The sequence below is a fragment of the Eretmochelys imbricata genome, chromosome 19, assembly GCF_965152235.1.
Source record: "Eretmochelys imbricata isolate rEreImb1 chromosome 19, rEreImb1.hap1, whole genome shotgun sequence".
Taxonomy (NCBI): Eukaryota; Metazoa; Chordata; order Testudines; family Cheloniidae; genus Eretmochelys; species Eretmochelys imbricata.
This window is the reverse complement of record NC_135590.1, coordinates 7,566,071-7,587,952: the sequence shown is the minus strand read 5'-3', so window position 1 is coordinate 7,587,952 and position 21,882 is coordinate 7,566,071. Positions and strand designations below refer to the sequence as shown.

The following is a 21,882-nucleotide window of genomic DNA, read 5'->3' as shown; positions in this document are numbered from 1 at the left end:
ATCACCATCAGAGCTTCCTAGGAAACAAGCCTCCCTGAGACAAGCTGCTCTGCGGCAGGGAGACGACACTTCAGTGGGGACAGCTGCAGAACCAGAAATTCAGCCCGGGTAGAGGCCAGCTTCTCTGATTTCATGAGAGAACTTATTGCTGATCAAAGTACCAGCGCAACGGAGTTCGGTCAGCAGAGAATTTGGCCTGCTGTCTCTTAAAAAGCAGCAGTGTCTCTTTGCTTTTCAGAACTGGATAATGCTCTTCATACCTTCTTTTATTTCTTGTGTAACAGCCTCTCTCTTATGTTCACTCACATTTAATTTTACTTTAATTTTCTCTCTAAGATTTACCCTGCTCTGGTAACTTGCTGTACAGTTAACACTTTGATGTCAGACATCACTGATAACACCTATGTCAGAAGGCATGCTAAGCAGATGTAAACAGGAGAGAAATTATCTAAAAGAACTGATCTAAAAGCACTGATCTTGGATGTCTGAAGCACATGGCTGATTCTGCATATTGCAATCGACCTGCGTTCTGGAGAGAGCATTACCGCAGCAGGGAGCTAATGGCATTTTACTTTCAAGCCATGTCTTTCGTAGTAAACAGGGATCATATTTTAGCTCAACACATTACCTTCCTCTCCTCCATTTTGTTGCTGACCAGGTTCCATTTCTGTTCCAACAGAGTGACACTCTGCTCCGTCTTTGAGCCAGAGCCAGAGTCATCGCGGCTTAGCAGGATCAATCGCCCCTTGGCCAACAGCTGACTGTAGACCTCTTCGTTGGCTTTGAATTGGGCATACAGCTCCTACACCAAACCACCATCAAAATATTAGAGACAGAGACTGTATCGGGAATTTGCAGTTCACTAGACTCCATGTTTGTGGAGACACTGGGGTTAGGACTGACAGCAAACTGACAGTGAGATATTTATCATCATGCTATCAGTAGAGATAAGCAGTTCATTCATTAAGATAGTGGCAAATTCTGTCCACAGCCATCATCTGCAAACCTAATGTCCCCTGTAACCTTGGCGAGAGAGAAGTGACAAAAGAAACACTCATCCCATTCCCCATTAGACTTACACCATGTGGCACAGACATATTTCCGTGCTGACATTTCAGAGAGAAGTTAGTTGAATTAGAGGCATTTGAAATCTTTACCATATGGGCATTGAGTTGTTCACGGGCAGTTTCTGGCAAACCTCCTGTGGGTTTTGATGCAGACAGTTGGCTCTCCATTCTTGCTAGCCAGAGGAGGAAGTCTTCAATCTCCCCATGGAAACCCTGGGCCTGTTAAGGAACACAAAATCAGCCAGGGATCAGATGACAGCAGCAACCATTGCCTGGCTTTCAGGTTTAACACTGGGGTTCCTGACACGGTGGATAAGGAGGCAGAGAAGAGTTTTACAAAGACACTAAAAAGAGGGGGTGTATTGTCATTTATTTATTTATTTATTTATTAACAATATACCCATTTCAGCAAGTTCACACACACACAGTTGACTTCTCAAAGAGAAAAGGCTCGTCCTAAAGAGCAGGACTTCCCCTCGGAACAAATGCATCTCTGGTTTGGAAAGAAGTAACTTGCTATTTACAGACCATTTGTGCCTCCCGTCTATGGCCTGGTCTTCACTGCTGAAAAAGGTGTACTTCTTACTGGGATGGAGGTGGCGTAACTAATGTGTGAGAGTTCTCCCCAGATCAAAAGACAGTGAAGACAGGGTATTTTATAGTTTCATCATGAGGTAAACGAGGCGAGGTTAATCTCAGGTGGGGACATAGTGCTGTCCTCATCTAGTTTACCTCAAGGTAAAACTAAAGAGCCCTGTCATCTTACGACAGCTCACACAAGTCACTTACCCCGAGGTAGCAATACCTTTCCCAGCAGTGAAGACAACACTATACATCACCTCCTCTACCCTTCACCCGGGAAAGAGAGATGCCAAGCCAGCACTAGACACCCTCTGCAGATCTCTTCTGCAAGCACAAACGTTTCTGTCTCCAGAACAAGCTCATTGACCTGCTGAAGCGTTGACTGCAGCTGCTGCTCCCTCTCCTCCGTTTTCTGCAGGACAGACTCCCAGCACGAATTCAATTTCTCCAGGCGGTTCCGCAGGCTGCTTGCATCGTCTCCCGCACTGGATTCCAGGAGCTCATTGCCGGCTTTATTTACTGTCTCCACAGTTGCTTGGTGAGCCAACACATCGTTCTTCAGCACCTGCACAGGGTGGATTGGGTCACTTTAGACATTTGCCTCTACAATGTTTTGTTAACTCCAACCCTATCCCAAGGAAACAAATCAATGCAAATAACTTCCAGGGAGCCATTGTCCCCTTTAAGGCCAGACAAAAAGGCAGAACACAGAGTACGTACATGGTGTTTGGCAAGTTCTACTTCAATGACCCTTGGGTCGCCATTGATTGGTCTTTGTGCATCTAACAACTCTTCTGTATGGGTCAGCCAGGCCATCAGTTCTGCTAACGCATGCTGGAACTGACCAAGTGCCAGCAGAGCAGTTTCTAACTTGTGCTGTTCAAAGGTAGCAAAGAAAAACGTTAATCAGGAGGGAGCAGGAAGAGGAGGAGGATGCTGACGACTTACAGGTTTATTTTCAGCCCTGGGTTTTGGCAGCTCTCCTTCACCATACCTGTCTGTGAGCAATCTTCTCGCCCAAGTTCTCCCAGAGATGTTTCAGCTCTGTCAGCGGTTCCCTGATGATGTCTCTGTCTGTCTCATCCGTCGCTTTTTTTAGCATCAGTTCGCCTTGGTGATTAAGCTTCTCCATTTCAATCTGCTGCTGGTAAACCTCCATTTTAAACTCCTGCCAAAGCGTGGAGGGGGAAACAAAAAAAAAAACCACAAACAAACTGCAGAACTCTGCCTCCAACACAGAACAAGCCCTGAAGAACCGTGTCTAATGTAGCACGCTTACCTTCATCTCATTCAGCTGCTCCTTAACAGTGTTGAGGTCAGTGCCGACCGGTGGCATGTTGCACAGCTTAATCACGGTGTTATCCAGCCAATCAAACATTGCCTAAGAGGAACACATACATAACTAGGAAAACCAGACCTCCATGATCATTGGACAAGGAAAGCACACCCACTCCACAGGCCATCAGCAGAGCTTGGGGGCAGACTGTGCCATCCTTGGACCAATCAACAGAACTTCTCTTTCCAGGCAAACAGATGGGTAGTTTTCATGCACACTGCTTAGTGATCTCCTTCCTTCCACAGACTGCAGCATAAGCAGCAGACTAGGATCAGGCACATTTCCTCCATCCCTTGCCGCCCCCACCCCAAAGAGGGGTGTATTTGAGAAGGTGAACGCAGGCTGGGTCAATTTCAAATTGTCATCAGAGAAGCAGAAGAAATGCTGATTGAATGGACGGCATTCAGTGGGTCATTTGTACCCAGGGCCTACCTTAGATTGTCAGCTCTTTGGGGGCAGTGACTGTCTTTTTGTTCTCTGCTCATGCAGCGACAAGCACAATGGGCTGCTGGTCCACACAATACAAGTAACTACCGACAGCTGCCTCACCTGTAACGTATCCTGATACTGCACAGCAGACTGCATAGCGTCCTCGAGTTTCTCTAGCCTCTCCTTCCAGGTTTTGCTTAGGTTTTCCCATGCATTGTTCATCTGCAAAACACAGGATTGCCCCCAAATTCAGTAGACGATTCCATCTGAACCAACACTGCCCTTCACATGGCTTGTACCCCACCTCTGAGCTGCTGGTTTTCCTACCTCGTCAATGCTTTTCTTCACTTCTGGTTTCTCAGTTTCACCACAGGCCATAATTAATTCAGCTCCAAGCACACGAATAAACTCCAGTTCTTCATGCACGCCATCAGTTTCCTCTTTGATAGTCTAAATTCAGAGAGGGTGATAAATTAAAAAATAGGCTTGTTTAGTAAATGCTATTCCAAAACTCCATTTGACGGTGCATGCAGTGGGAGTTAGAGTATGGCGATTACACTGGCTAGCTAATGTTTTGCATTCTGGTTGAAGACTGAGATCAATGAGCCCTCAACCCAACAGGTGAACATCACATTAAGAAGCAGGTATGTGTTTTCAGGTAACTGAGTCCAATCCACACTTCTTCCATTGTCCGATGCATGGGATGCCATCACCATTTGCAAGCAGATGGGAATAACAAGGTAAAAACCGCATCTGCATTTGTCTGAACTGGAAAGATGGTGACCCCCATCTGCAAGTTATAGAGTTTTCAGAGAGTTTTACGAAACCAGGAATTAAACGGGTTGTCAGAGAGCCAGTATGTCTAAACCAAAGTCAGACTAGTTATAAAATGGGAGTGGCACATACAAGTAAACGGGGGTGAGATGAATACATATTAAAAAAAAAAAACCCTGAGTCAAACTAAAGTCAACTATGCAAACATCCAAAGCGGACTCTACCACATGATTTCAAATAGAGATAAGTGTTGCTGTCCATCCACTATTATCGTTTTATTCTACAGTAGCCTTAGGTCTAACTGGAATGTAATCTGCATCTCACAATCTGGACAGATCCAGCCCACATTGGGAGCAGAACCATGGTAACAATTATGCTCTAAACAGGGCAGCGGACAGCTCTGAACACTTGCTTGACAAGCGTTTCCCCAGCGTAGTTACAGCTAAGATGATTTTAGCACCATTTCAGGCTCTGGTACAGGCTGTTGTTTTTTCCACTTGAAACGAAACAATATCCTGAAATTCCGCGCCCCCAAACCACGGCTCTCCCATGGTTTCTAAATAAAATGAGAGCATGATTTGTAACCATGTTGGGTGCTCACAAAACTGGGGTACAACAACATTTGGCTGTATCTGCATTTGAGACCCAAACGTGGTTACAAGCTGTAGCACAGACAAGGCCAATGTGGAATGACATGTCCACAGTCCTTACCTCTGCGGCCTCCACCTGCTGCTTGATGATTGATGGGTCAATGCCTGGGCTCTCCAGGTCGTGAACAATATCCTGTGTCTCTTTGACAGTAGTCAGGAGTGTTGCCATTTCGTACCAGAATTTCTCTGCCAGCTCCAGGACATCAAGGAACTTACTTTCACGTCCCTCTGCCTGAGCCTTGATGTCTTCCCAGAAAAACACCATCTGATTCAGCTTATCCTGGATTTCTGGAGGGGGGGGGAGAAAAAACAAAACAAGTCAGGACTCTTTATTCTTCACCTGTTCTGACCCGCAATCTCCAGTTACTAATCAAAGCATCTGCATACAAATGTGATGATGAGAAAGGTTTACAGGTTTGTCTACACAGCAAAAAAAAAACCCTTCCACAACCTGCAGCACTGAGTCTCAGAGCCCAGATCTGCAGACTCAGGCTTTGGACGATGGGGACACTCACAGCCGTGGAGATTTGCAGGCTCAGGCTGGCCGAAGACGGGGGTGGGTTTCAGAGCCTGAGCGCCAGCCGAACCCCCAGCGTTTGCAGGGCTATATTTAGCACCGTAGCTTGAGCCTGAACCTGAAGACCTGGTCTCCAAGACTCGTGCCGCGGGGGCCTTTTTGCCGTGTAAACTTAACCTGAGGGAACCTTCAAATAAGAACTGAAGTGGCCAAGAGTGCCAGAAATATGAACGTAGAAAGAAGCTGGATGAATATGTGACAAACACCAAGATACAGAAATACAGTCTTTATTGATCCAGAGAACAGTTACAAACCTGCCCACGTGCCCACCCCACACCTGACCACCTCCCTCTGCTCATTCAGTCCATGGGCTTGTGTCCAAGACTGCCAACAAAGGTGCCAATCATATTGGTGGTTTTGTGATGTGGACATTTCCGCCCCCCCCTTCAGGGCCTGAACTGAAACCAAGTCACTGGGAATAGACCCCCCTGAGAGCTGCCACGGGGTAACAGTCTGCAGTTCCCTCTGAACGGGGCTGGATTTGGACCTATCACTGAGCAGTCAAATGCTCCTTATTGCTCTATCAATGCCAGTCCCCCGATAAACAAGATACATTTTGGTTATATGAGAAACTTGCCATCCTAGATACGCTAAATATAACAAACTGCCTCTCCGAGCAGACGTGAGATGTCTCCGGCACTTCCGTGCGGTACCTTTGGCTGCCAGGTCCTTGTCTGCCCCCTGCGATCGCCCGATCAGCTCTTCCCCACGGCGTTTCAGCGCTTCGAAGGTTGGCTGCAGTTTTTCCAGCTCCATGGTGGAATTTTTGTTTTCACTGATGCACTCCCTGATTTTATCAACTTCGGCTGGGATCACGGGCGGCATGCGCAGGCGGGAGGAAAGGTTCTCCAGCGTCTCCAGCATAGGCTCAATCTTATCGTGGAACTGAACAAAGGCAAGTCCATCAGGCAGGTTAGAGGACTGTACAGTACTGAATTACTCCAATGTATGCGGCATAATGTTCAGAGCATGCAAACTGCTCTCTTTTCTCAAAGAGAATTCATCTTCCCTAGAATGCCCATTACACCTGCAGCCTCCAATTTGATGTCTGTCACTGGTTTTGTCACTAACAACTGCATTCTGCAGCGGCTGCGGGAGTTAAACCAGATTGCAGTTAGCTAAGCCTACAGAGAGAGCACAGGAAACCGTGAACCAAATGCAGCAGCAGCTTGTTATTGTACCCAAACCCACAGAATTCAAGTCTGATTGACATCTCCTTCTCTCCAAAGGGACGTGCCACAGGGTGGGCATAGGAAAACTCAGTCACACTAGTCCTGACCCATGGGCCACCACATTAGCCGTAACCTGCATGTGTTTGGCGACGCAGGGGCCTCAGCTCAGGGGAGCCTGGCATAGAAACCACCTCAACTCCCAACCTGACTGCAACCACCGGGTGGAAAGCATGTGTGTATAGGAAAGAAGAGAGAATGGGACGCTGTGTTGCTTTGGCTTCAGGTTTCTGCTGTTGCTTTGGCTGATCTTACTGATAAAGGAAGGAGATTTGGCATTGTTAAAGTTAGCGTTAAAGATAATCTAGTATTTACAAGACAGAATGAAGGGCAATAAGGGAAAGTTATTCTAACTAGATGTCTGCTCATGGAACTGGACCTGCTACTCGCACAATAGGAGAGCCTCTTGTTTCCACTGAGTTTCACATTATAACGGCAGCGAAAAAGAAGGAAATAGGTCCTAGGTGCAAACTCTATCGTCACTAGACTGTCTTAAAACTAACAAACTTGGGTGAACCAACCAGTCCCTCCCGCTAAGGCAGAATATGCTTCAGCGTAGATCTCTTTTATAGCAGTAAAATGTTTTTTTTCCCTACGGAACACTTGAATTTCTAAGCAGAAGCTCACTACCAAAGTGGAACTTCAATTTGCACATTGCAATAAAACGAAAGAGTTAAGGACTTTAATTCTTCAACCGAAATGGAATTTCCCTGTGTCTGAGTTTGTTCTTAGCAGGTTCCATTGAACTGCATAAAGAGATATAATACAGTAGGAATCTGGGTATCAAATGAATTAAGACTCATCTAGCCCAAAGAATGAGAATGTAAACGAACGGCGAACGTGGTGAGGCTTACCTCTGAGATCTGCAATGGTGGGGCGCAGTCAACACAACAATGAAATGGGACCAGGTGGGGAAGACAGGAACAGGCAGCAACACACAAAGATAACACATTCCACAATGTGAGTGAGAGATGAGACGGAAGGAGTGTGTGTGTGGGGGGAAAAACTTGGAGTTAATACAAGTGCAAACCAAGAGAAGTGACTAAACAACGCAGGAATAAATAACCCAGACGTGACGACAAAACTGCTACAGTAAATATTAGCTGAAGTGAAACATAGCTACAAACACTAATCCCCGTTGCATGCAACGAAAGTTCTTCACATCCTTTCTTCACTTCAATTTGTACAATCTCTGCCCTTCCCTTCACATAGTTCTTCCCTTTTAGGACTCCTCCACAGAGCCTATATACAAGGGAAGATGATTACCTCTCCTATGTAAATGATCTTGTAGTTGTTCATTATACGTACAGTAGTTTCCTGCTTATCAGGAACAAGATCCAGTTCTCTAAGCGCTACTCACAGTCTTGCCAGACCCGTCCATCATGGGCAGATGCCAAAAAGCCCTTTTAATGAGGAACATTATTAAGTCTGTAAACATTTATTACCCTGTTTACATCAGGATTCAATCTCTTTCTGTACAGCTTTTGCAAATCTATCAGCACCAGCCTTCCCAGACGCCCCTGGACAGGCAAGCACTATGCAGATCAACCCACCACGCACCAGCCTGCCAGCAAATGGCTTCCTAGAACAGATCTGAACAGTAATGGGCATTTAGTTGTAAGCAACGGTACAGAAGTAAACTTCAGAGCCTGCCTTCCCCAGGGAGCTGTGATAAACACGAATACAAAACTGCAGCTTCTTTGTGCGCAAGGAGAAACGTACCTGAGTGGATTGTGAAACAGCCTCATCTAGTGCCAGAGCTCGCTGGCGCACCTCCTCTTTGATTCTGGCATACATGGCCTCTGTGGTCAAATATTTCTCCTGTACCATCGCCCCTTCCTCAAGGTTGAGCTCCTTCAGCTGCGGTCCAATTTTCAGCAGCTTGTCAATATGAGGCTTATGTTCAGCTATAGACTCTCTTAGTTGCTATAGGATGGAAAAAATAGATGTGTATTCAAATTCACAGCGTATTTACTTCACGCCATCGATTTCCTGGGCATCTCTTGGCCCAGCATGGGTCAGCTACATGGTGCCTGGGTATTTCTAACATGCCAATCCCCATTATAGTCAGCCATCATGCTTGATCTTTGTCCAGCCTGTTACGGGAAGGCTTCCCCACTGACCTCAGCAGTATTTCCCCACCTTCAACCCCCTGCCCCAAGAAGCTGATATTCCCACACCCTCCAGGTGATAACTCTGATAAAGAGCTGCTCTTTCTTTGCCCATCTGTTCTTTTAAGCAGAACGCACACACACCCTATGGCATCATCACACCCAGAGGACAAATACATAGACGATCCATCTCCCATGGGTTTACAATCAAAATTTCTATTTAAAATACAAACTCTTAGGGGTGTGACACCTGAGCTGGATTAGATTTCTACAGATGTCATTGTGACAGACAGGTGGAAACTCCAAAAAGTGGAGCGCTTAGATAGTTGCCTGCCACCTACTGGTCTGCAAACTACACTCGTGGGTAAGGCTAAGGTTTTGCCGAATCTGTGACTTCCAGAGACCTCCGTGACGTTTTCGCTTCAGCCCCAATGCAGTGGAGTTGGAGCTGTCAGCTGGAGGAGCCTCCCTGCAACTCCCAGCCGCTGCAGGAGCGGGGACCCCGGCAGCTCCCAGCTGCTGCCAGCGGGGACAAAATCGTAGCCTTATTCATCGGCCCTTTTACCTTGAAGCCTCCATTTTATACAGAGGGCGGAATCAGTTCTACCTGGTGTAAATGATACAAACACAAACCTCTCCCCCTTACCCTCATATCCTCTTGCTGCTGTTTGAGCTGCTCATGATCAATAGCTGGAGGGGGTAACTGTGCTAGAAGCACCTGTATTTCTTCAGTCCACGGGTTGAGCTCTTCATACGTCTCCCAGAACTGGCTCACCAAGGCCTGCGCACGCTCTAAGCACGCGTAGCGCTCGGAGTTGAGTTGGCTAACAGCATCGTACTGCTCCACAAGAGACTCCGTTTTCTCCTAGAGGGAATAGGAGGAGGGTGTGGAGTTGGTGACAGATGCAAGGGCAGAGAAAACGAGCCGGCCGCATGCCGTGAACGGAAACGATGGAGTCCCACGCCTGCACACTGTAACGCCAACCAAAATGGTATCTGAGATCCCTACAATTTTGCCTTTATAAACACTGCAACAAAACTAGAAAATTAATAAATGGGAAACGACCCCCGTGGGTACTATTGTTTGGCACAATTAGAGATGGAATAATTTTAAATCAAGGAGAAAGATACAAGGAAACAGACAGATGCAGGAAATGTGCACTCTACTTTTCTCCCTCCCGTATTTAATCCATTACTTGCCAGGAGGAGCTCTGCTGTGTAAGACTCTCTCATGAGGTCTTCATGTATCAAAGACATGGATTTACCTGTAGCATAGCTTTCTGTTCTTCTCCACATGTTCCAAAGATCTCATTACGCTGGCTGAACAGCTCATCCATAGAATCTTTGTGTCGAATGATGTCTATGGAGAAAGCCTGTAGGAAGGAAATGTTCAGAATGATCTCCAAGCCACAAAACTTCTTGTCTTCCCACAGTGCTTGTACTGGGGGGGGATGGAGTTCAGAAACTCTGCCAAAGTGGCCAGATGACTGGTGAAAATGACCACCAGGTGGTCGAGTAAATCAGAGACTGTAAACACTCAATCAAATATCCCCTGACATCCTCGTAATCTGACTTCACCTGCAGATTACTGCGTTTTCTTCTAAACTGTGTTTTGGAATTTCACTCTTAATAAATTAACATCTCTTTCAGAAGCCTGGAAAAAGCCAAGTGAAATTAAAGACTGGTTCAGACTTGGAGCATCAAGTTCATTTTTACTGCCCATGAACCCAGCCGCGCCTCACACCTTACACAGAAACTCCAGGGGGGCGATAGAACCCATCGCAATAGGCTGACCTTTGCACCCGACAGAAGAGTCAGGGAACTATTCCGAGTTCTGCCAGTAATTTGAGTGTGACTTTAGGCAAGTCACTTTCCTAGCTCTGTCCCTCAGTTTCCCCACCTGCCATGAGATACGACCACTGACCCACTTCACAGGGGTGTTGTGAGGCTGAATTACATTTCATACAAGTAAAGCACTCTGAGACAAGACTGTTGATGAAAGGTGCTGTAGGACAACTATAATTTATATTCCGAAGGGCCATATGATTAACAATAGACCCACAACAGCGGAAAGCCAAGCTGAGCTCAATTTAACATCACATGTGACAGTCCTCTCTTTATGATAACACGGATTCTTTTTTCTTTCCTTTTTTTGCAAAAGCCGATGAGACTTTCTATTTCTATTGCTGTCAAGTCTGGGAAAGGATACAAAACTCTTTATTTCAAGCTACACCTGAGACAGTTGTTATTAGCTTATTTATCAATGAAGTCTTTTTTCCTTTGCACTCTTTATTTGGCCTCAATTGTATTGTAGTGGTCAGCTCTTAACAACGATACAAAATCCAGGACATTTTTGTCCCAATTTTGGCCACCAGGAAGGAAAAAAGGACACCAAAGATGATTTTCCACTGAAGAGAGCAGTCAGTGATATGCAGATCTAAAATATGTACAGGTAGCCTCACTATTTGAAGTTCACTCTTCTCTAATGGCATTAACGTTGCAGCTTTTCATGACATTCGGACTTAGACTGCCCAGGTGGTTATGTCTATGCTAGAAGCCTCAAACTGACTTGTGTGTTGACAGAAGCCTAGAAGCCACCATGATCTAACCATGATTTTTAACGTTGGGCACCCAAAACCAAGTGGTTACTAAGATGTCTAAACACTCTGAACTCACAGCTCAGGGGTGTGAGCTGGCACCAGACTGACCATGTAAAATTGACAGTACATGGTATCAATTCCAGTAATAACTGCTATTAATGCAATACCATCTGGACTCTGAACATCACTGTTTCACAGAAAATCACTCCCTGAGGCTAAGCTAGATCCGAGAACGTGCAAAAGGAAAAAAACACCTATTCCGTGTTAAGGTCAGAAAATGTTTGCTAGCAAACCAGTGGAAGGGGATGGAAACTGGGCTACATACACCTACACAAACTAATTACAGATATGATTTAAGGTGGGTGACAAGGGAAGCTAATAAACCCGTGAAGGAAATGTGTGGAATATCATAGCTTCTAAGACATCTAAAAACATGGATGTCTAAACAACTGGAAATTAGCCTAAAGTGGAGCTGGAGTGCTGGCAGGCCTGCAGTTAGAGGGCTAGATACCTTTATACGAAGAGTTGTATGTCTGTCTAATTCAGCCACATTTTAAACCTGCAGGTCTTGTGGTATCTCGAAAATTCAGGTATATCTTGTCCTGGAGGGATCATTCTTAACTGACCACCTCAGTGACTCTATTACTTAAAAACCCAGCTGAATTGCTATTCTCTGGATAGGTCCATTCTCAGCTCTATAAAACTAACGTGCCTCCCTAGAGAAAGATCGTGCTTGTACCCTAACCAATAAACTCTCCATCCCTTCACACAAATGACTCACCCCCATGACTGAGCTTCACCCGTCCTACTCTAGCTCATCACAGCCACCCCCAGCTCAATCCTAGCTAATAAATTACCAACTTCCTTTCCTACATGATCAATGATTTGCCCTACTCCAGGCAAATGAATTAATATCACCCTGACATACCAATTAGCTGTTCCATTTCACTCACCACCTCTATTCAAGGAGCAATTTTCTTCTCCCCGCTGCTGCAGACAATGAGTAAGGTCTTGCCCATCCTTTCACCCAACAAGCAAAAGTAGTGCACGCATATTGCACGTACCTTTTGGACCTGCAGCTGGGCTGTTGTCTGGTCTTGCTCCAGACGAATTGGACCAAGTGCCATCAATTTCCGTTTGGTCTCAGCAACCCAGGCTAATTCTGCATCAGCAGCTTGCTCATACTAGCGGATAGGGAGAGGAGACCGAGCGCAACAAGTTAGCGACACACACAGAGCAAGGACAGCATTTACACAGATGCACAAACCAACACGACAGCAACAGCGACACACACAGAGAGAGAGACATCCTCTGAAGCAAGGACAATGGTCTCATAGATACATATCTCCATACTACAAACAGCAAGGTGGACTCACAACTGGAAAAAGAGAAATGTACAGCCATGTGCAAAGGTAATAGGCACAGACCGAGCAGGCCTGATGCTGGACAAAGCAACCCCAAGGAAGAGACAGCCAGACAATGAGATGCCGTCACATACGTACAAAGAAAGACATGGAAAAACAACATAACCTTAACGCCAACACACACCAGTAGGTCTTATTCCCACATTTGATTTGAGGAAAATTACCAGGTTGTTGTTGTTTTTTTTAAAAAGCTTCCCCCCCAAAATTGAAAACAATTGCAGTTCTACTCTGAGTAATGTGGCAATAATTGCTCAACAATCCTGAGGTAACGTTTCCACAGAGAGATGCCTAGGACGAGGCTTAGCAGAATTCACTTTTTTAATCATTTTGAGGGATAACATCTATGTTTATTTTTAAGCAATTATGGGGAAAGGGTCAGGCAATAATTACATAATGACCCGTGGAAGCTGAGATGCATAAAGTGAAAGATTTAAAACTTAAAACACAAACTGTCAACATCAAATACAGACAAAGTAAACAGCCTTAAATCTGCCTCTGACAAATTCCTAAGAAGATTTTTTCTTCCTTTGCTTATCTTAAATTTTGATGCTCATGGATGGAAATATTCTTCACCAGTTTGTGCGTAGGGTGAAATGGAAGTTTTCTGACATTTACCAATAAAAGCCGAATCCTTCCAAACCTACCTATGCAGCAGCAGACAGCTGTCCTAAAGGGACGCCATCCCTTTCAACAGCTATTTGCTTTTGCTCTGTGGAGACCCCAGGAGAGAACACACACTTTTTTACATGGTGAAAGTGAAACACAAGCTACATTTCCCCCTCTTTTAGCAAACATTTAAAGAGACAGTACCCCCTTCTGCAAGAGAAATAAAAACAGCCCTGGGTTTTATCCGCAGGACTCCTATGAAACAGGCCAACAGTGGAAAGAGCTAAACAGACACATATCTGAATCCTCATAGGATTTAAAGCAGACATGACCAACTTCGCTAACCATAGTCCAAAATGTTGGTCAGCATAGTCCATTACACGCTGGGTGTTTGATGAATAGCTGCCATCAGGTGACATAATTAACACATTGTTGCCTGGAAGAGGGTACTGGCTTCTTTAGCAGGTTTTAAAGCACAGAGCAGCACGGCAACTTGCAAGTTTAGCGCTACAGAGTATAACGAAGCAAGCCCCTTAAATGCCCTTTCTGTCCGCGGGGGAAGAGACTGCTCTTTCACACCGCAGGTTTGTCTGGGTGAGTTCTGCTTGTGTTACCTGGGCGCAAAGCTACTGGCGAAGAGTTTAGCTCCTCACTGTCCTCAGTCCCCAAAGAATAAGGTGTTAGAAAGATTCTTATTCTGAAATAAATCCCCGGGCTGTCAGAATTATGGATTACATTTCTGGGCCTGAGAGTCGCCCGCCATCAGTTTTAGACACAATCCACTCGTGCCGCAACCCAAAAGCCAGGAGCACTAAGTTAAAACAGAACTTCTCTAAGAGGCACCGAACTATCACCAAAACCATTATGAAGGCAGCCTGTTCAGAAACCAGCTAGACTCTGTCGCCAGTTCTACCACACAAACTCCCAAATCTGTTCATTTCTCAGCATTAGCTGGTGCTTCCCCATCATGCAATTCTCACGTCTATAGCTCAAGTTACGTTGCTACTTAGAGGGAAGCTGTGGTGAATCAGCTGGCATGCAGCCCCCGCCAAACCCCCTCCTGAGTGAGCCACAAGAGACTATAACGTTACCTGTTGTGACCTTTGTATAGCAGCATCTATCTCTTCCACTCTCTGCCGGACAGTGTCACTGACCATCTTGTACTGCTCGTTGGTATCTGACACGAGTTTGTCCAGCCCTTCACGGGCTCGCCAAGGCACCAGTCCCAAGAGGGCGCGGCTCACCTCATTCACAGTATCCAGAACAAGCCTGTGCTCCATAACCTCCTTCTTAAGCTCCTGAGGAAGACACGGAGCGAGAGCATATACAGTACATCTCAGTTAACATCCCCGATACATAGTTGGCAAGAGGCTGTTCCTACATTTGAATCGTAATGGTCTTGCGGCCAAGTTCCCTTCATTCTTTTCACCGGTACAAGATCCCCAGTGGAGCTGTTCACCGGTACAAGATCCCCAGTGGAGCTGTTCACCAGGTTATTGTTTAGCAGGACTGCCCGTTTGCCAGGTGCTGTTTGAACCCACAGGGGAAAGGAGAATAAGGCAGCATTCGTAAGAAGGCAGATACATGCACTAGCTAGGTGCACGTCTTGATGGGTCCAAGTAATTTGAAAGAGCGTTTTCAGCGAAAGGCTGGCATCCTTGGGGGAAACTGGCAGGGACAACACGATAAGAGACAAGTGTGGATGAGCAGGGAGGGGCAGCTGCGAAGGGCACTGAAGGCAAGGACTTGTAGCTTGAATTTGATGGGGTGAACACTGGGGAATCAGTCAATCAGAAGGATTCAAAGGGAGAGCAATGGGGTCAAAGTGAGGGAAGGGAAGATGAACTTGACAGCTGTATTTTCTATGGGGGGGGCCCGATGTGGATGATAGAGAGGCTATAAGTGAGGAGATTACAGGCAGCGTGTTACCTTCTGCTTTGTTAAGATAATTTTAATGTATTAACTGATCTTTAAGATTTCTGAGCTGCAGCCTCCCATAAGCCGGAAAAGGATGGTGCCTCATTGGCTTCTTAAAGCGAAACATTGTTGCTATTATTTGTATTCCCGTCGTGCCGACGAGCCCTCGTCACGGACCGAACGGATATTTTCCCTTCCGTTACCCCCTGCTTCTAGGCGTTGCACTCTTAAGAGCAAATTCTCTCTCAAAGAGAATAATAGCAACAATATGTCGCTTGAAGAAGCCACTGAGGCACCACCTCTGCGGTGCATTCTCAATGCAGTGCGCAAGCTCCCACAGCTCTCTGGCTCTGGTGCATTCCCAGCTTTTGACATTGAGCTCAGTATTTCAAAAGTTCTGACCTTCTGCCTCTGCTGGAATTGGGGTATCTGCTCTCCAATAGGCGACTGCCCCCCACTGGACATCAGCTCCTCCTCCACCTCACTCATCCAGCTGGTCAGTTCCTCATGCGTGGACTGGAACTTGGTGGCCAGCTGCCGAGCCTGCTCCAACGTCCTGAGAGCCTTAGAGCTAGTGGCTGTGATGTCCGAGTAACGAGTCTTGATGCCATCCAGCTTCTCCTGGATTAGCAACACCTCTTCCCCTGAGAGATGGAGACACAGTTAGTTATGCATGTCCAAAGTTGGTTTTCTTTTAAAGTAGCCTGTTTTCCTGCTTTCTGATTTAAATGGCTACTTTCAGAGTCCCTTTTCATCAAGTCAATGTAAGCAAGAAGCCGTTTTCACAACCATGGAGCTAATTTTGCAACTGATATTTTCCTTCCAGCCAGGGAAAATTCCTCCTTCTTCCCACCATTGAAATGAAACCTGCAACGAAGTCTTTTTTGCTTGCGGTTCCAATAAAACCCTGACCTTACCAGTACTTTGTTCTTGACTAACGCGTGACACCTCTGAGAAAGAGGGAGTCATTTCTCAGAGGACAGGAAACGGAGGAGCTGGTTTTTTGTTATATCAACTTTTCTAGAACATTTGTTCATAATGCAGACTACCTCTTAGTAAACAGACTGCCTTAAGCACCACCTCTCCTCCCACTCACAAACGGATGACATCCACATGGCAACTGCAGCAATGGCTTACATAGAAAGTAATATTAGGAAAATGCTTGGTGTATTTTTAGCCTCTTTTAATGTGATTTAGCAGCTGGAAAGAAGGCGTTGAGCCTGTGCTGGGTTGCAAGCCAGGTCTGTGGAGATCACCAAAAGGTGAACCACCCAGAACTCTATTCGGGAACTTCTGCTCGACAGCCGTCGGCATGTTCAAGGGGAGGGCACGTCTACTGCTCTGTGTTTGTTCAGTGCCTAGCACAGTGGGTTGACCCTTAGGCACCACCATAACAAACATATTAAATACTAACTCATGGCCTACCACACAGAATGAATGTGTGTGGAACACCATCCGGCTCAGCAGCGTCTTAAAAGAAGCCAACATCAACAGCCTACTCTGAACCAATTATTGCAATCAAGAACAACCAGGCTTCTCAGGTAGGCCAAAGCTTGGCTGCGGGGAAGTGTCTTTATCAGACCAGGCGTTGCAGTCTGTTCATCTCTTCCGGTACCTGTGGTTTGTTTCAGAAGTGCTTGCCCGTTTTTAATGGCTTGGTCCACATTCTTCTTTCTGTTCACGATCTCCTCGTTCAGGGCCTGAAGGGAAAGAACCAACAGCAGTTACCCTCTCCAAGAAGAGGCCCTTCAGCTGCGCAGGTGACCGAGTGCAGGAGAGAGAGGAGACGGACCCCAGGGAAAGCATAACTTTCTCTTTCTCTGTATTCCCCATGGATCAGAACCAGGTAGGTTGCATGTCCTTCCTGCTCCCCCACCACTACACTTCCCTGACAGGCTTAAGGTCTTGTAACTCAGGGCTAAGCACAGTTCTTTACCACCCTCCGCCTTTGGATCTGTATTCATGAAGCATCCACTCTTGTATTAGAAATTAACCAAAGACTAAATTTACTGTGCAAAGACTGGCATATGCTTAAAAACTTATACTGGCCTAGGTATGTTGCCCAGGAGTCTGGGAAAAAAACCACACCCCCCCAGCAACATAGCTATGCCTGATAAACCCCCTAGTGTAGACGCAGCTATGCCAACAGACGAGTGCTTCTGTCAGCATAGGTAATGTAATTCGGGGAGATGGTGTTACTACACTGGCAGACAAAACCCTGTCAGCATATGCTACATCTACACTGGAGGGTTATGCTGATATGGCCTATGTCTACACTACAGAGCCTATGAATGAGCGGAAACAGACCTTGCCTCTCAGAAGAGGTGTTCAATGCTGGACTATGGCACATTCCCATGCTCTTTAAATTCACTTATTGCAGGGAGAAAGACTGGAAGCTCTAAAGAAAAGTCCTGGCAGGTCTTGTTTATTTAGCCCAGGAGTTGGATGCAAAACGTCTGAATAATTTACAGTCTATGGGACACCAGGACACCCTTTTTATTTTTTTTGGGGTGGAGGGGGTGGGTAGGAAGGATTTGAGGGGAGGAGAGTTGTTTTTAATAAATGAAATAAGTTTATTTTATCCAACTTGAGAAAAGAGAGGCTTGTTTTGATGTTGGTTAAAATTAGAGTCAACAGAAACAAAAATGGATCAAAACAGTTGCTCTATAGCTAAATAAATAAATAAACAAACAAATAAATATGAAAAAATGGAAAATGGCAATACCAGCTGGTCGGCATGCTGCTTTTGCAGGACGTCCCGTTTATAATCCTTTACGAATACCAAGCTGAGCTTGTCCTCAACCTCGGCCAGCCAGTTGAGCACTTCCACCTCATCCTCCCCAAAGAGCCTAGCGTTGGACAACGCCTGATCAAGCAGGGCTGCCTTCCGGCAGCACCGATCTTGAATCTCGCTGTACCGGGCCTGCAGCGAGTCTAGCTTCTCTGCCAGCAAGCCCTGTTCAGCTACGCAACTCAGGGAGGTGAGAGACTGCCCAAGACTGACTGCCTGATTCACGTCAGCCGCGCGACTCTCTATGTCTTCCTCTAGTGCCTGAAAATCCAGGGTGACAAAATGGACAACAGACACAAATGATTGAAAATGGAATAAAATGGGGGAGAAAAACTAAAAGAATGAATTTAATTCATGATCAAACAAAGTAAAGACAAAACCCACCAAGAAGGGCACAAACTATAACAAATAAAAGGTTTAAGTTGGTTGCAAAGAGTAAAAGACACAACAGTTACATAGTTACATTATGACCAGAAGCAAACAAGGGGCCACCCATGTTGTGATTTCTCACATTCTCTATTTCAAAAGCCTGTAACAGCTGCCCCCATCACCATGCAGACAGCTTTCTGCACATCTATGTGTAACAATGGCCGACGTCTTCCATCAACAGTTTTGTGTTTGCTTGGGGACCATTTCCTACCTTGTGACGGGTGATCTGCTGCTGGATTTTAGCTGTCTGAGTACCAATGGGCTCAGAATTTGACAGTTTTTTCTCCGTCAAAGATAGCCAGTCTGAAATAGGCTCAGTGGTCTCATGGAATTGTTTAGCCAGAACCAGGATATCTTCCAGTTGTTTTTGCCTACATCAAGATAACCACAAAGCTGCTAATTAGGCGTTAGATCTTTTGTTAAAAAAAAAAAATCAGCAAAGTTAAGCAACTTAATGTTTGAGTGTCACCTTAACCATAAAGATTTTATTGCACTATGAAGCTTTTAACATGCTGCAGTGACTAGAGGTCTGAGTGCAAGGAAGAGAAACACCTCTCTTCAGTCCAGGTGTAACATCTTGTCAGGCAAACCGGAAATGAAAACACACAGGTTCCCTAGCAACTGCAGAACAAGGCCCTTTTCACTGATGTTGTGTAAGGGGCCAAGACAACTCCCACTGAAGTCAATAAAAAAGGCTTCCGTTCTACACGATTAGCTTTTCTGCCATCAACAGCACTGTCATAGAAATCTCCCGAAATGACAAGGGGTATTGCTAGAATCCTTAAATGTCAGGCTTGTAAGGTGCTGGTGAAAGGTTCCAGATTGACAGTCCTTGAGACCGCGGCCTATTGATTCAGCTGGAATTTCAAATACTGTAAACTGAGGTTGGCCCTTATGGGTGGCTCGACACATCATTATACTAACTAGACCATGCAGCAAACTGCATCTTGTAAATGAAATTTGTGCAGCAGAAAGGTGCAAGCAGTTCTCTGGAGCTGAAAGTCAAACTAGGAGGAATAAAAATAAACCCGCACCGCGAAGAGAATTAATTTCATTTAAGCATCTCCACAGCACTATAAAACTGTGCCATCTGTTTCACCCTCCCAACACACATTTTAGTTTGGCGTGTTTTCTGGTTGACACTTGCTGTTTCCAGGATAGTCCCGTAAAGGAATCTCACTGAACTTCCCAAGCGTTGCTATCTGATGATTACAAACAGCCCACAACAGCGGCCAGTGGATTAACACTGGCTGCAAACCCAAAGTGCTGTACTAGCAAGAACTATTCTAAAGATCTGATTAGCTGACTGCTGGATGGCCAACCAACGCACACTGAAAACAGTTTAAAAACACATGCACAAATGCTTCCGTCAGTCAGAAAGCAGCTTGTAAGTGTAGAGTGTAATACAAACAAACAATAATAAACTGGTCTTAGTCTAAAGTACCCAGGACAGCGAGCTCTGTAAACAATTCCAAAATACTGATCATTAATGGACATGGGAGAAATTGCCACTACACTTTGCCAATGCGTCAATAAGACGAGGAAACAGATCATTGCCAGACTGATAAGCAGTTTAAGGCAAACTCTGGGCCTTTTACATGACTTTACAATGAAGTAGGATATCCCAGCAAAATACAGATTCTAAGGCTGGAAGGACCACTGTGATCATCTAGTCTAGAGCAGAAAAGAAATTCAGAAGCTTTCCAGTGACAATATGTTTCATGCTTGTCCTCCACCCTTAAACAGGCAGCATATTCTACCAGATACATTGGTGGAAAGAACATGTTTCATGCTGGGCACAGAGGAATTTCTCCGCTTTCAAAGCTGAGACAAAATGAAGTCACTTCTTTCCCACTTCTCTTCCTTACCTGGCTGCTGCCTTGCCAAGCAGTCCTGCCCATCTATTTTCAAGACTCTCCAGCTGGCAAACAATCTTCTCTCGGTCCGTTGGCTCGGCCGACTGCGCTATCCTTCCGCCCTCTGCCTGAATCATCTCGACAGTGGCCTTGCGATCATCCAAGAGACGCTGGAGCAGCTTTTACATAAACATTAAAACAAAGAGGGATAAAAGTTACCAAATTGAGTCAGCAGAGCTACTTCTGCCTCCAAACACACCAACCCTCTAATTGTGTCTGAAAACTATTAATAAACACTGGGCTGCATCCAAACCCAGCTGAGCAAATCAACAACAACAAGATTTTTTTTTCCCTCCCAAACTCAAAAGACCATAAAAATGCCTCCAACAAATCCAACACACTTGATTCAACAGAGAAACTTGAAACTTGCTCCCCAAACTGTAAACGTTATGTTTTAACGTTCGCTCGAATCTCCTATTAAAAAAAATCTCACCGTACGTGATGAAGTTTTGTAGTTTTTTTAACTTTGTTTTACCATTATTAACATTTATGAACGTTCCATATGTTAACAAGTCTTATTCATAACCTGTATGTGTTACCTAAAGATAGGGTGACCAGCTAGCAAGTGTGAAAAATCGGGACAGGGGATAGGGGGTAATAGGCGCCTATATAAGACAAAGCCCCCAAAATCGGGACTGCAGCCGGTCACCCTACCTAAAGACCAATTTGTGTTTAGGCAACCCTCTTCTCTGTTTTTTTATTTTGTTCAAATTCCAAAACCGAAACCATACACTACAAAATCTATTTGATCCGGATATAAAATAGTTGTCAGCATGAGCAAAAACAAATGTGCTGTTGTTGAAGAAAAAGAAACAGGCAGCGAATTTCACGACAGTATGAAAGCAAAATAGTACTGGAGCTAGAGAGCCAATCTGCCTGTCCTTCATACAACTCTCATTATTAGCCTGTTAAGATGGCAGGCATGGGGAACAAGACCAGAACCCATACAGTATAATGGTAGAACGTGAGAAAGCCACAGCTGCGGAATGGCTGCCGTAAACTAGCAGAATTACATGAAATCACAGTTACCATTTATATTTTTAAAATGATGGAGCAGACACACTTGTTCGGCTACGAGCAGCCTCCTGGATGTGGTTTGGCGTTCACTATCTCCAGGTCACTTACCTTCTGCTCTTGGATCTGAGCTTTCACCACTTTGTATTCAGCAGAGGGAGGTTTCTGATTGGAGATGAGCTCCTCTGTGTCTACCAACCAGCTCAGCAATGGCTCCAAAGCGTCCTGAAACTTCCCACAATGCAACAGGGCCTCTTGTAGCTGTGTGATTCTCTGTGCCACCTGCATTGTACATACACACATGTCACTAGAGGAAAAGCGTCCTCAAGTTACACTAGGTGACAACAGAGCAACTGCTCATGGTCTTTGGCACTGTTACAGAATCAATGGCTCTGCTTCAACTCTAGATGCTGTTCCCTTTATGTCAGCT

At 45.4% G+C, this 21,882-nt stretch overlaps 1 protein-coding gene across 4 annotated transcripts in view; it reads right to left on the bottom strand.

The window, feature by feature from the left end:
• MACF1 (microtubule actin crosslinking factor 1) overlaps window positions 1-21,882 on the bottom strand; it is a 234,061-nt gene that overhangs the window by 26,621 nt on the left and 185,558 nt on the right. For all 4 annotated transcript variants that reach the window (XM_077838115.1, XM_077838114.1, XM_077838112.1 and 1 more), the window contains 21 exons: window positions 21,564-21,734; window positions 20,391-20,557; window positions 18,734-18,893; window positions 18,028-18,354; window positions 16,918-17,002; window positions 15,705-15,946; window positions 14,477-14,683; window positions 12,420-12,539; window positions 10,021-10,128; window positions 9,402-9,620; window positions 8,367-8,570; window positions 6,069-6,300; window positions 4,900-5,126; window positions 3,742-3,864; window positions 3,535-3,636; window positions 2,929-3,030; window positions 2,644-2,817; window positions 2,370-2,525; window positions 2,017-2,214; window positions 1,158-1,286; window positions 629-802 (listed from right to left, as the gene is read on the bottom strand). In XM_077838115.1, coding sequence (XP_077694241.1) covers window positions 629-802; window positions 1,158-1,286; window positions 2,017-2,214; window positions 2,370-2,525; window positions 2,644-2,817; window positions 2,929-3,030; window positions 3,535-3,636; window positions 3,742-3,864; window positions 4,900-5,126; window positions 6,069-6,300; window positions 8,367-8,570; window positions 9,402-9,620; window positions 10,021-10,128; window positions 12,420-12,539; window positions 14,477-14,683; window positions 15,705-15,946; window positions 16,918-17,002; window positions 18,028-18,354; window positions 18,734-18,893; window positions 20,391-20,557; window positions 21,564-21,734 — 3,627 coding nt within the window. The remainder of the gene's footprint in view (window positions 1-628; window positions 803-1,157; window positions 1,287-2,016; window positions 2,215-2,369; window positions 2,526-2,643; window positions 2,818-2,928; window positions 3,031-3,534; window positions 3,637-3,741; window positions 3,865-4,899; window positions 5,127-6,068; window positions 6,301-8,366; window positions 8,571-9,401; window positions 9,621-10,020; window positions 10,129-12,419; window positions 12,540-14,476; window positions 14,684-15,704; window positions 15,947-16,917; window positions 17,003-18,027; window positions 18,355-18,733; window positions 18,894-20,390; window positions 20,558-21,563; window positions 21,735-21,882) is intronic.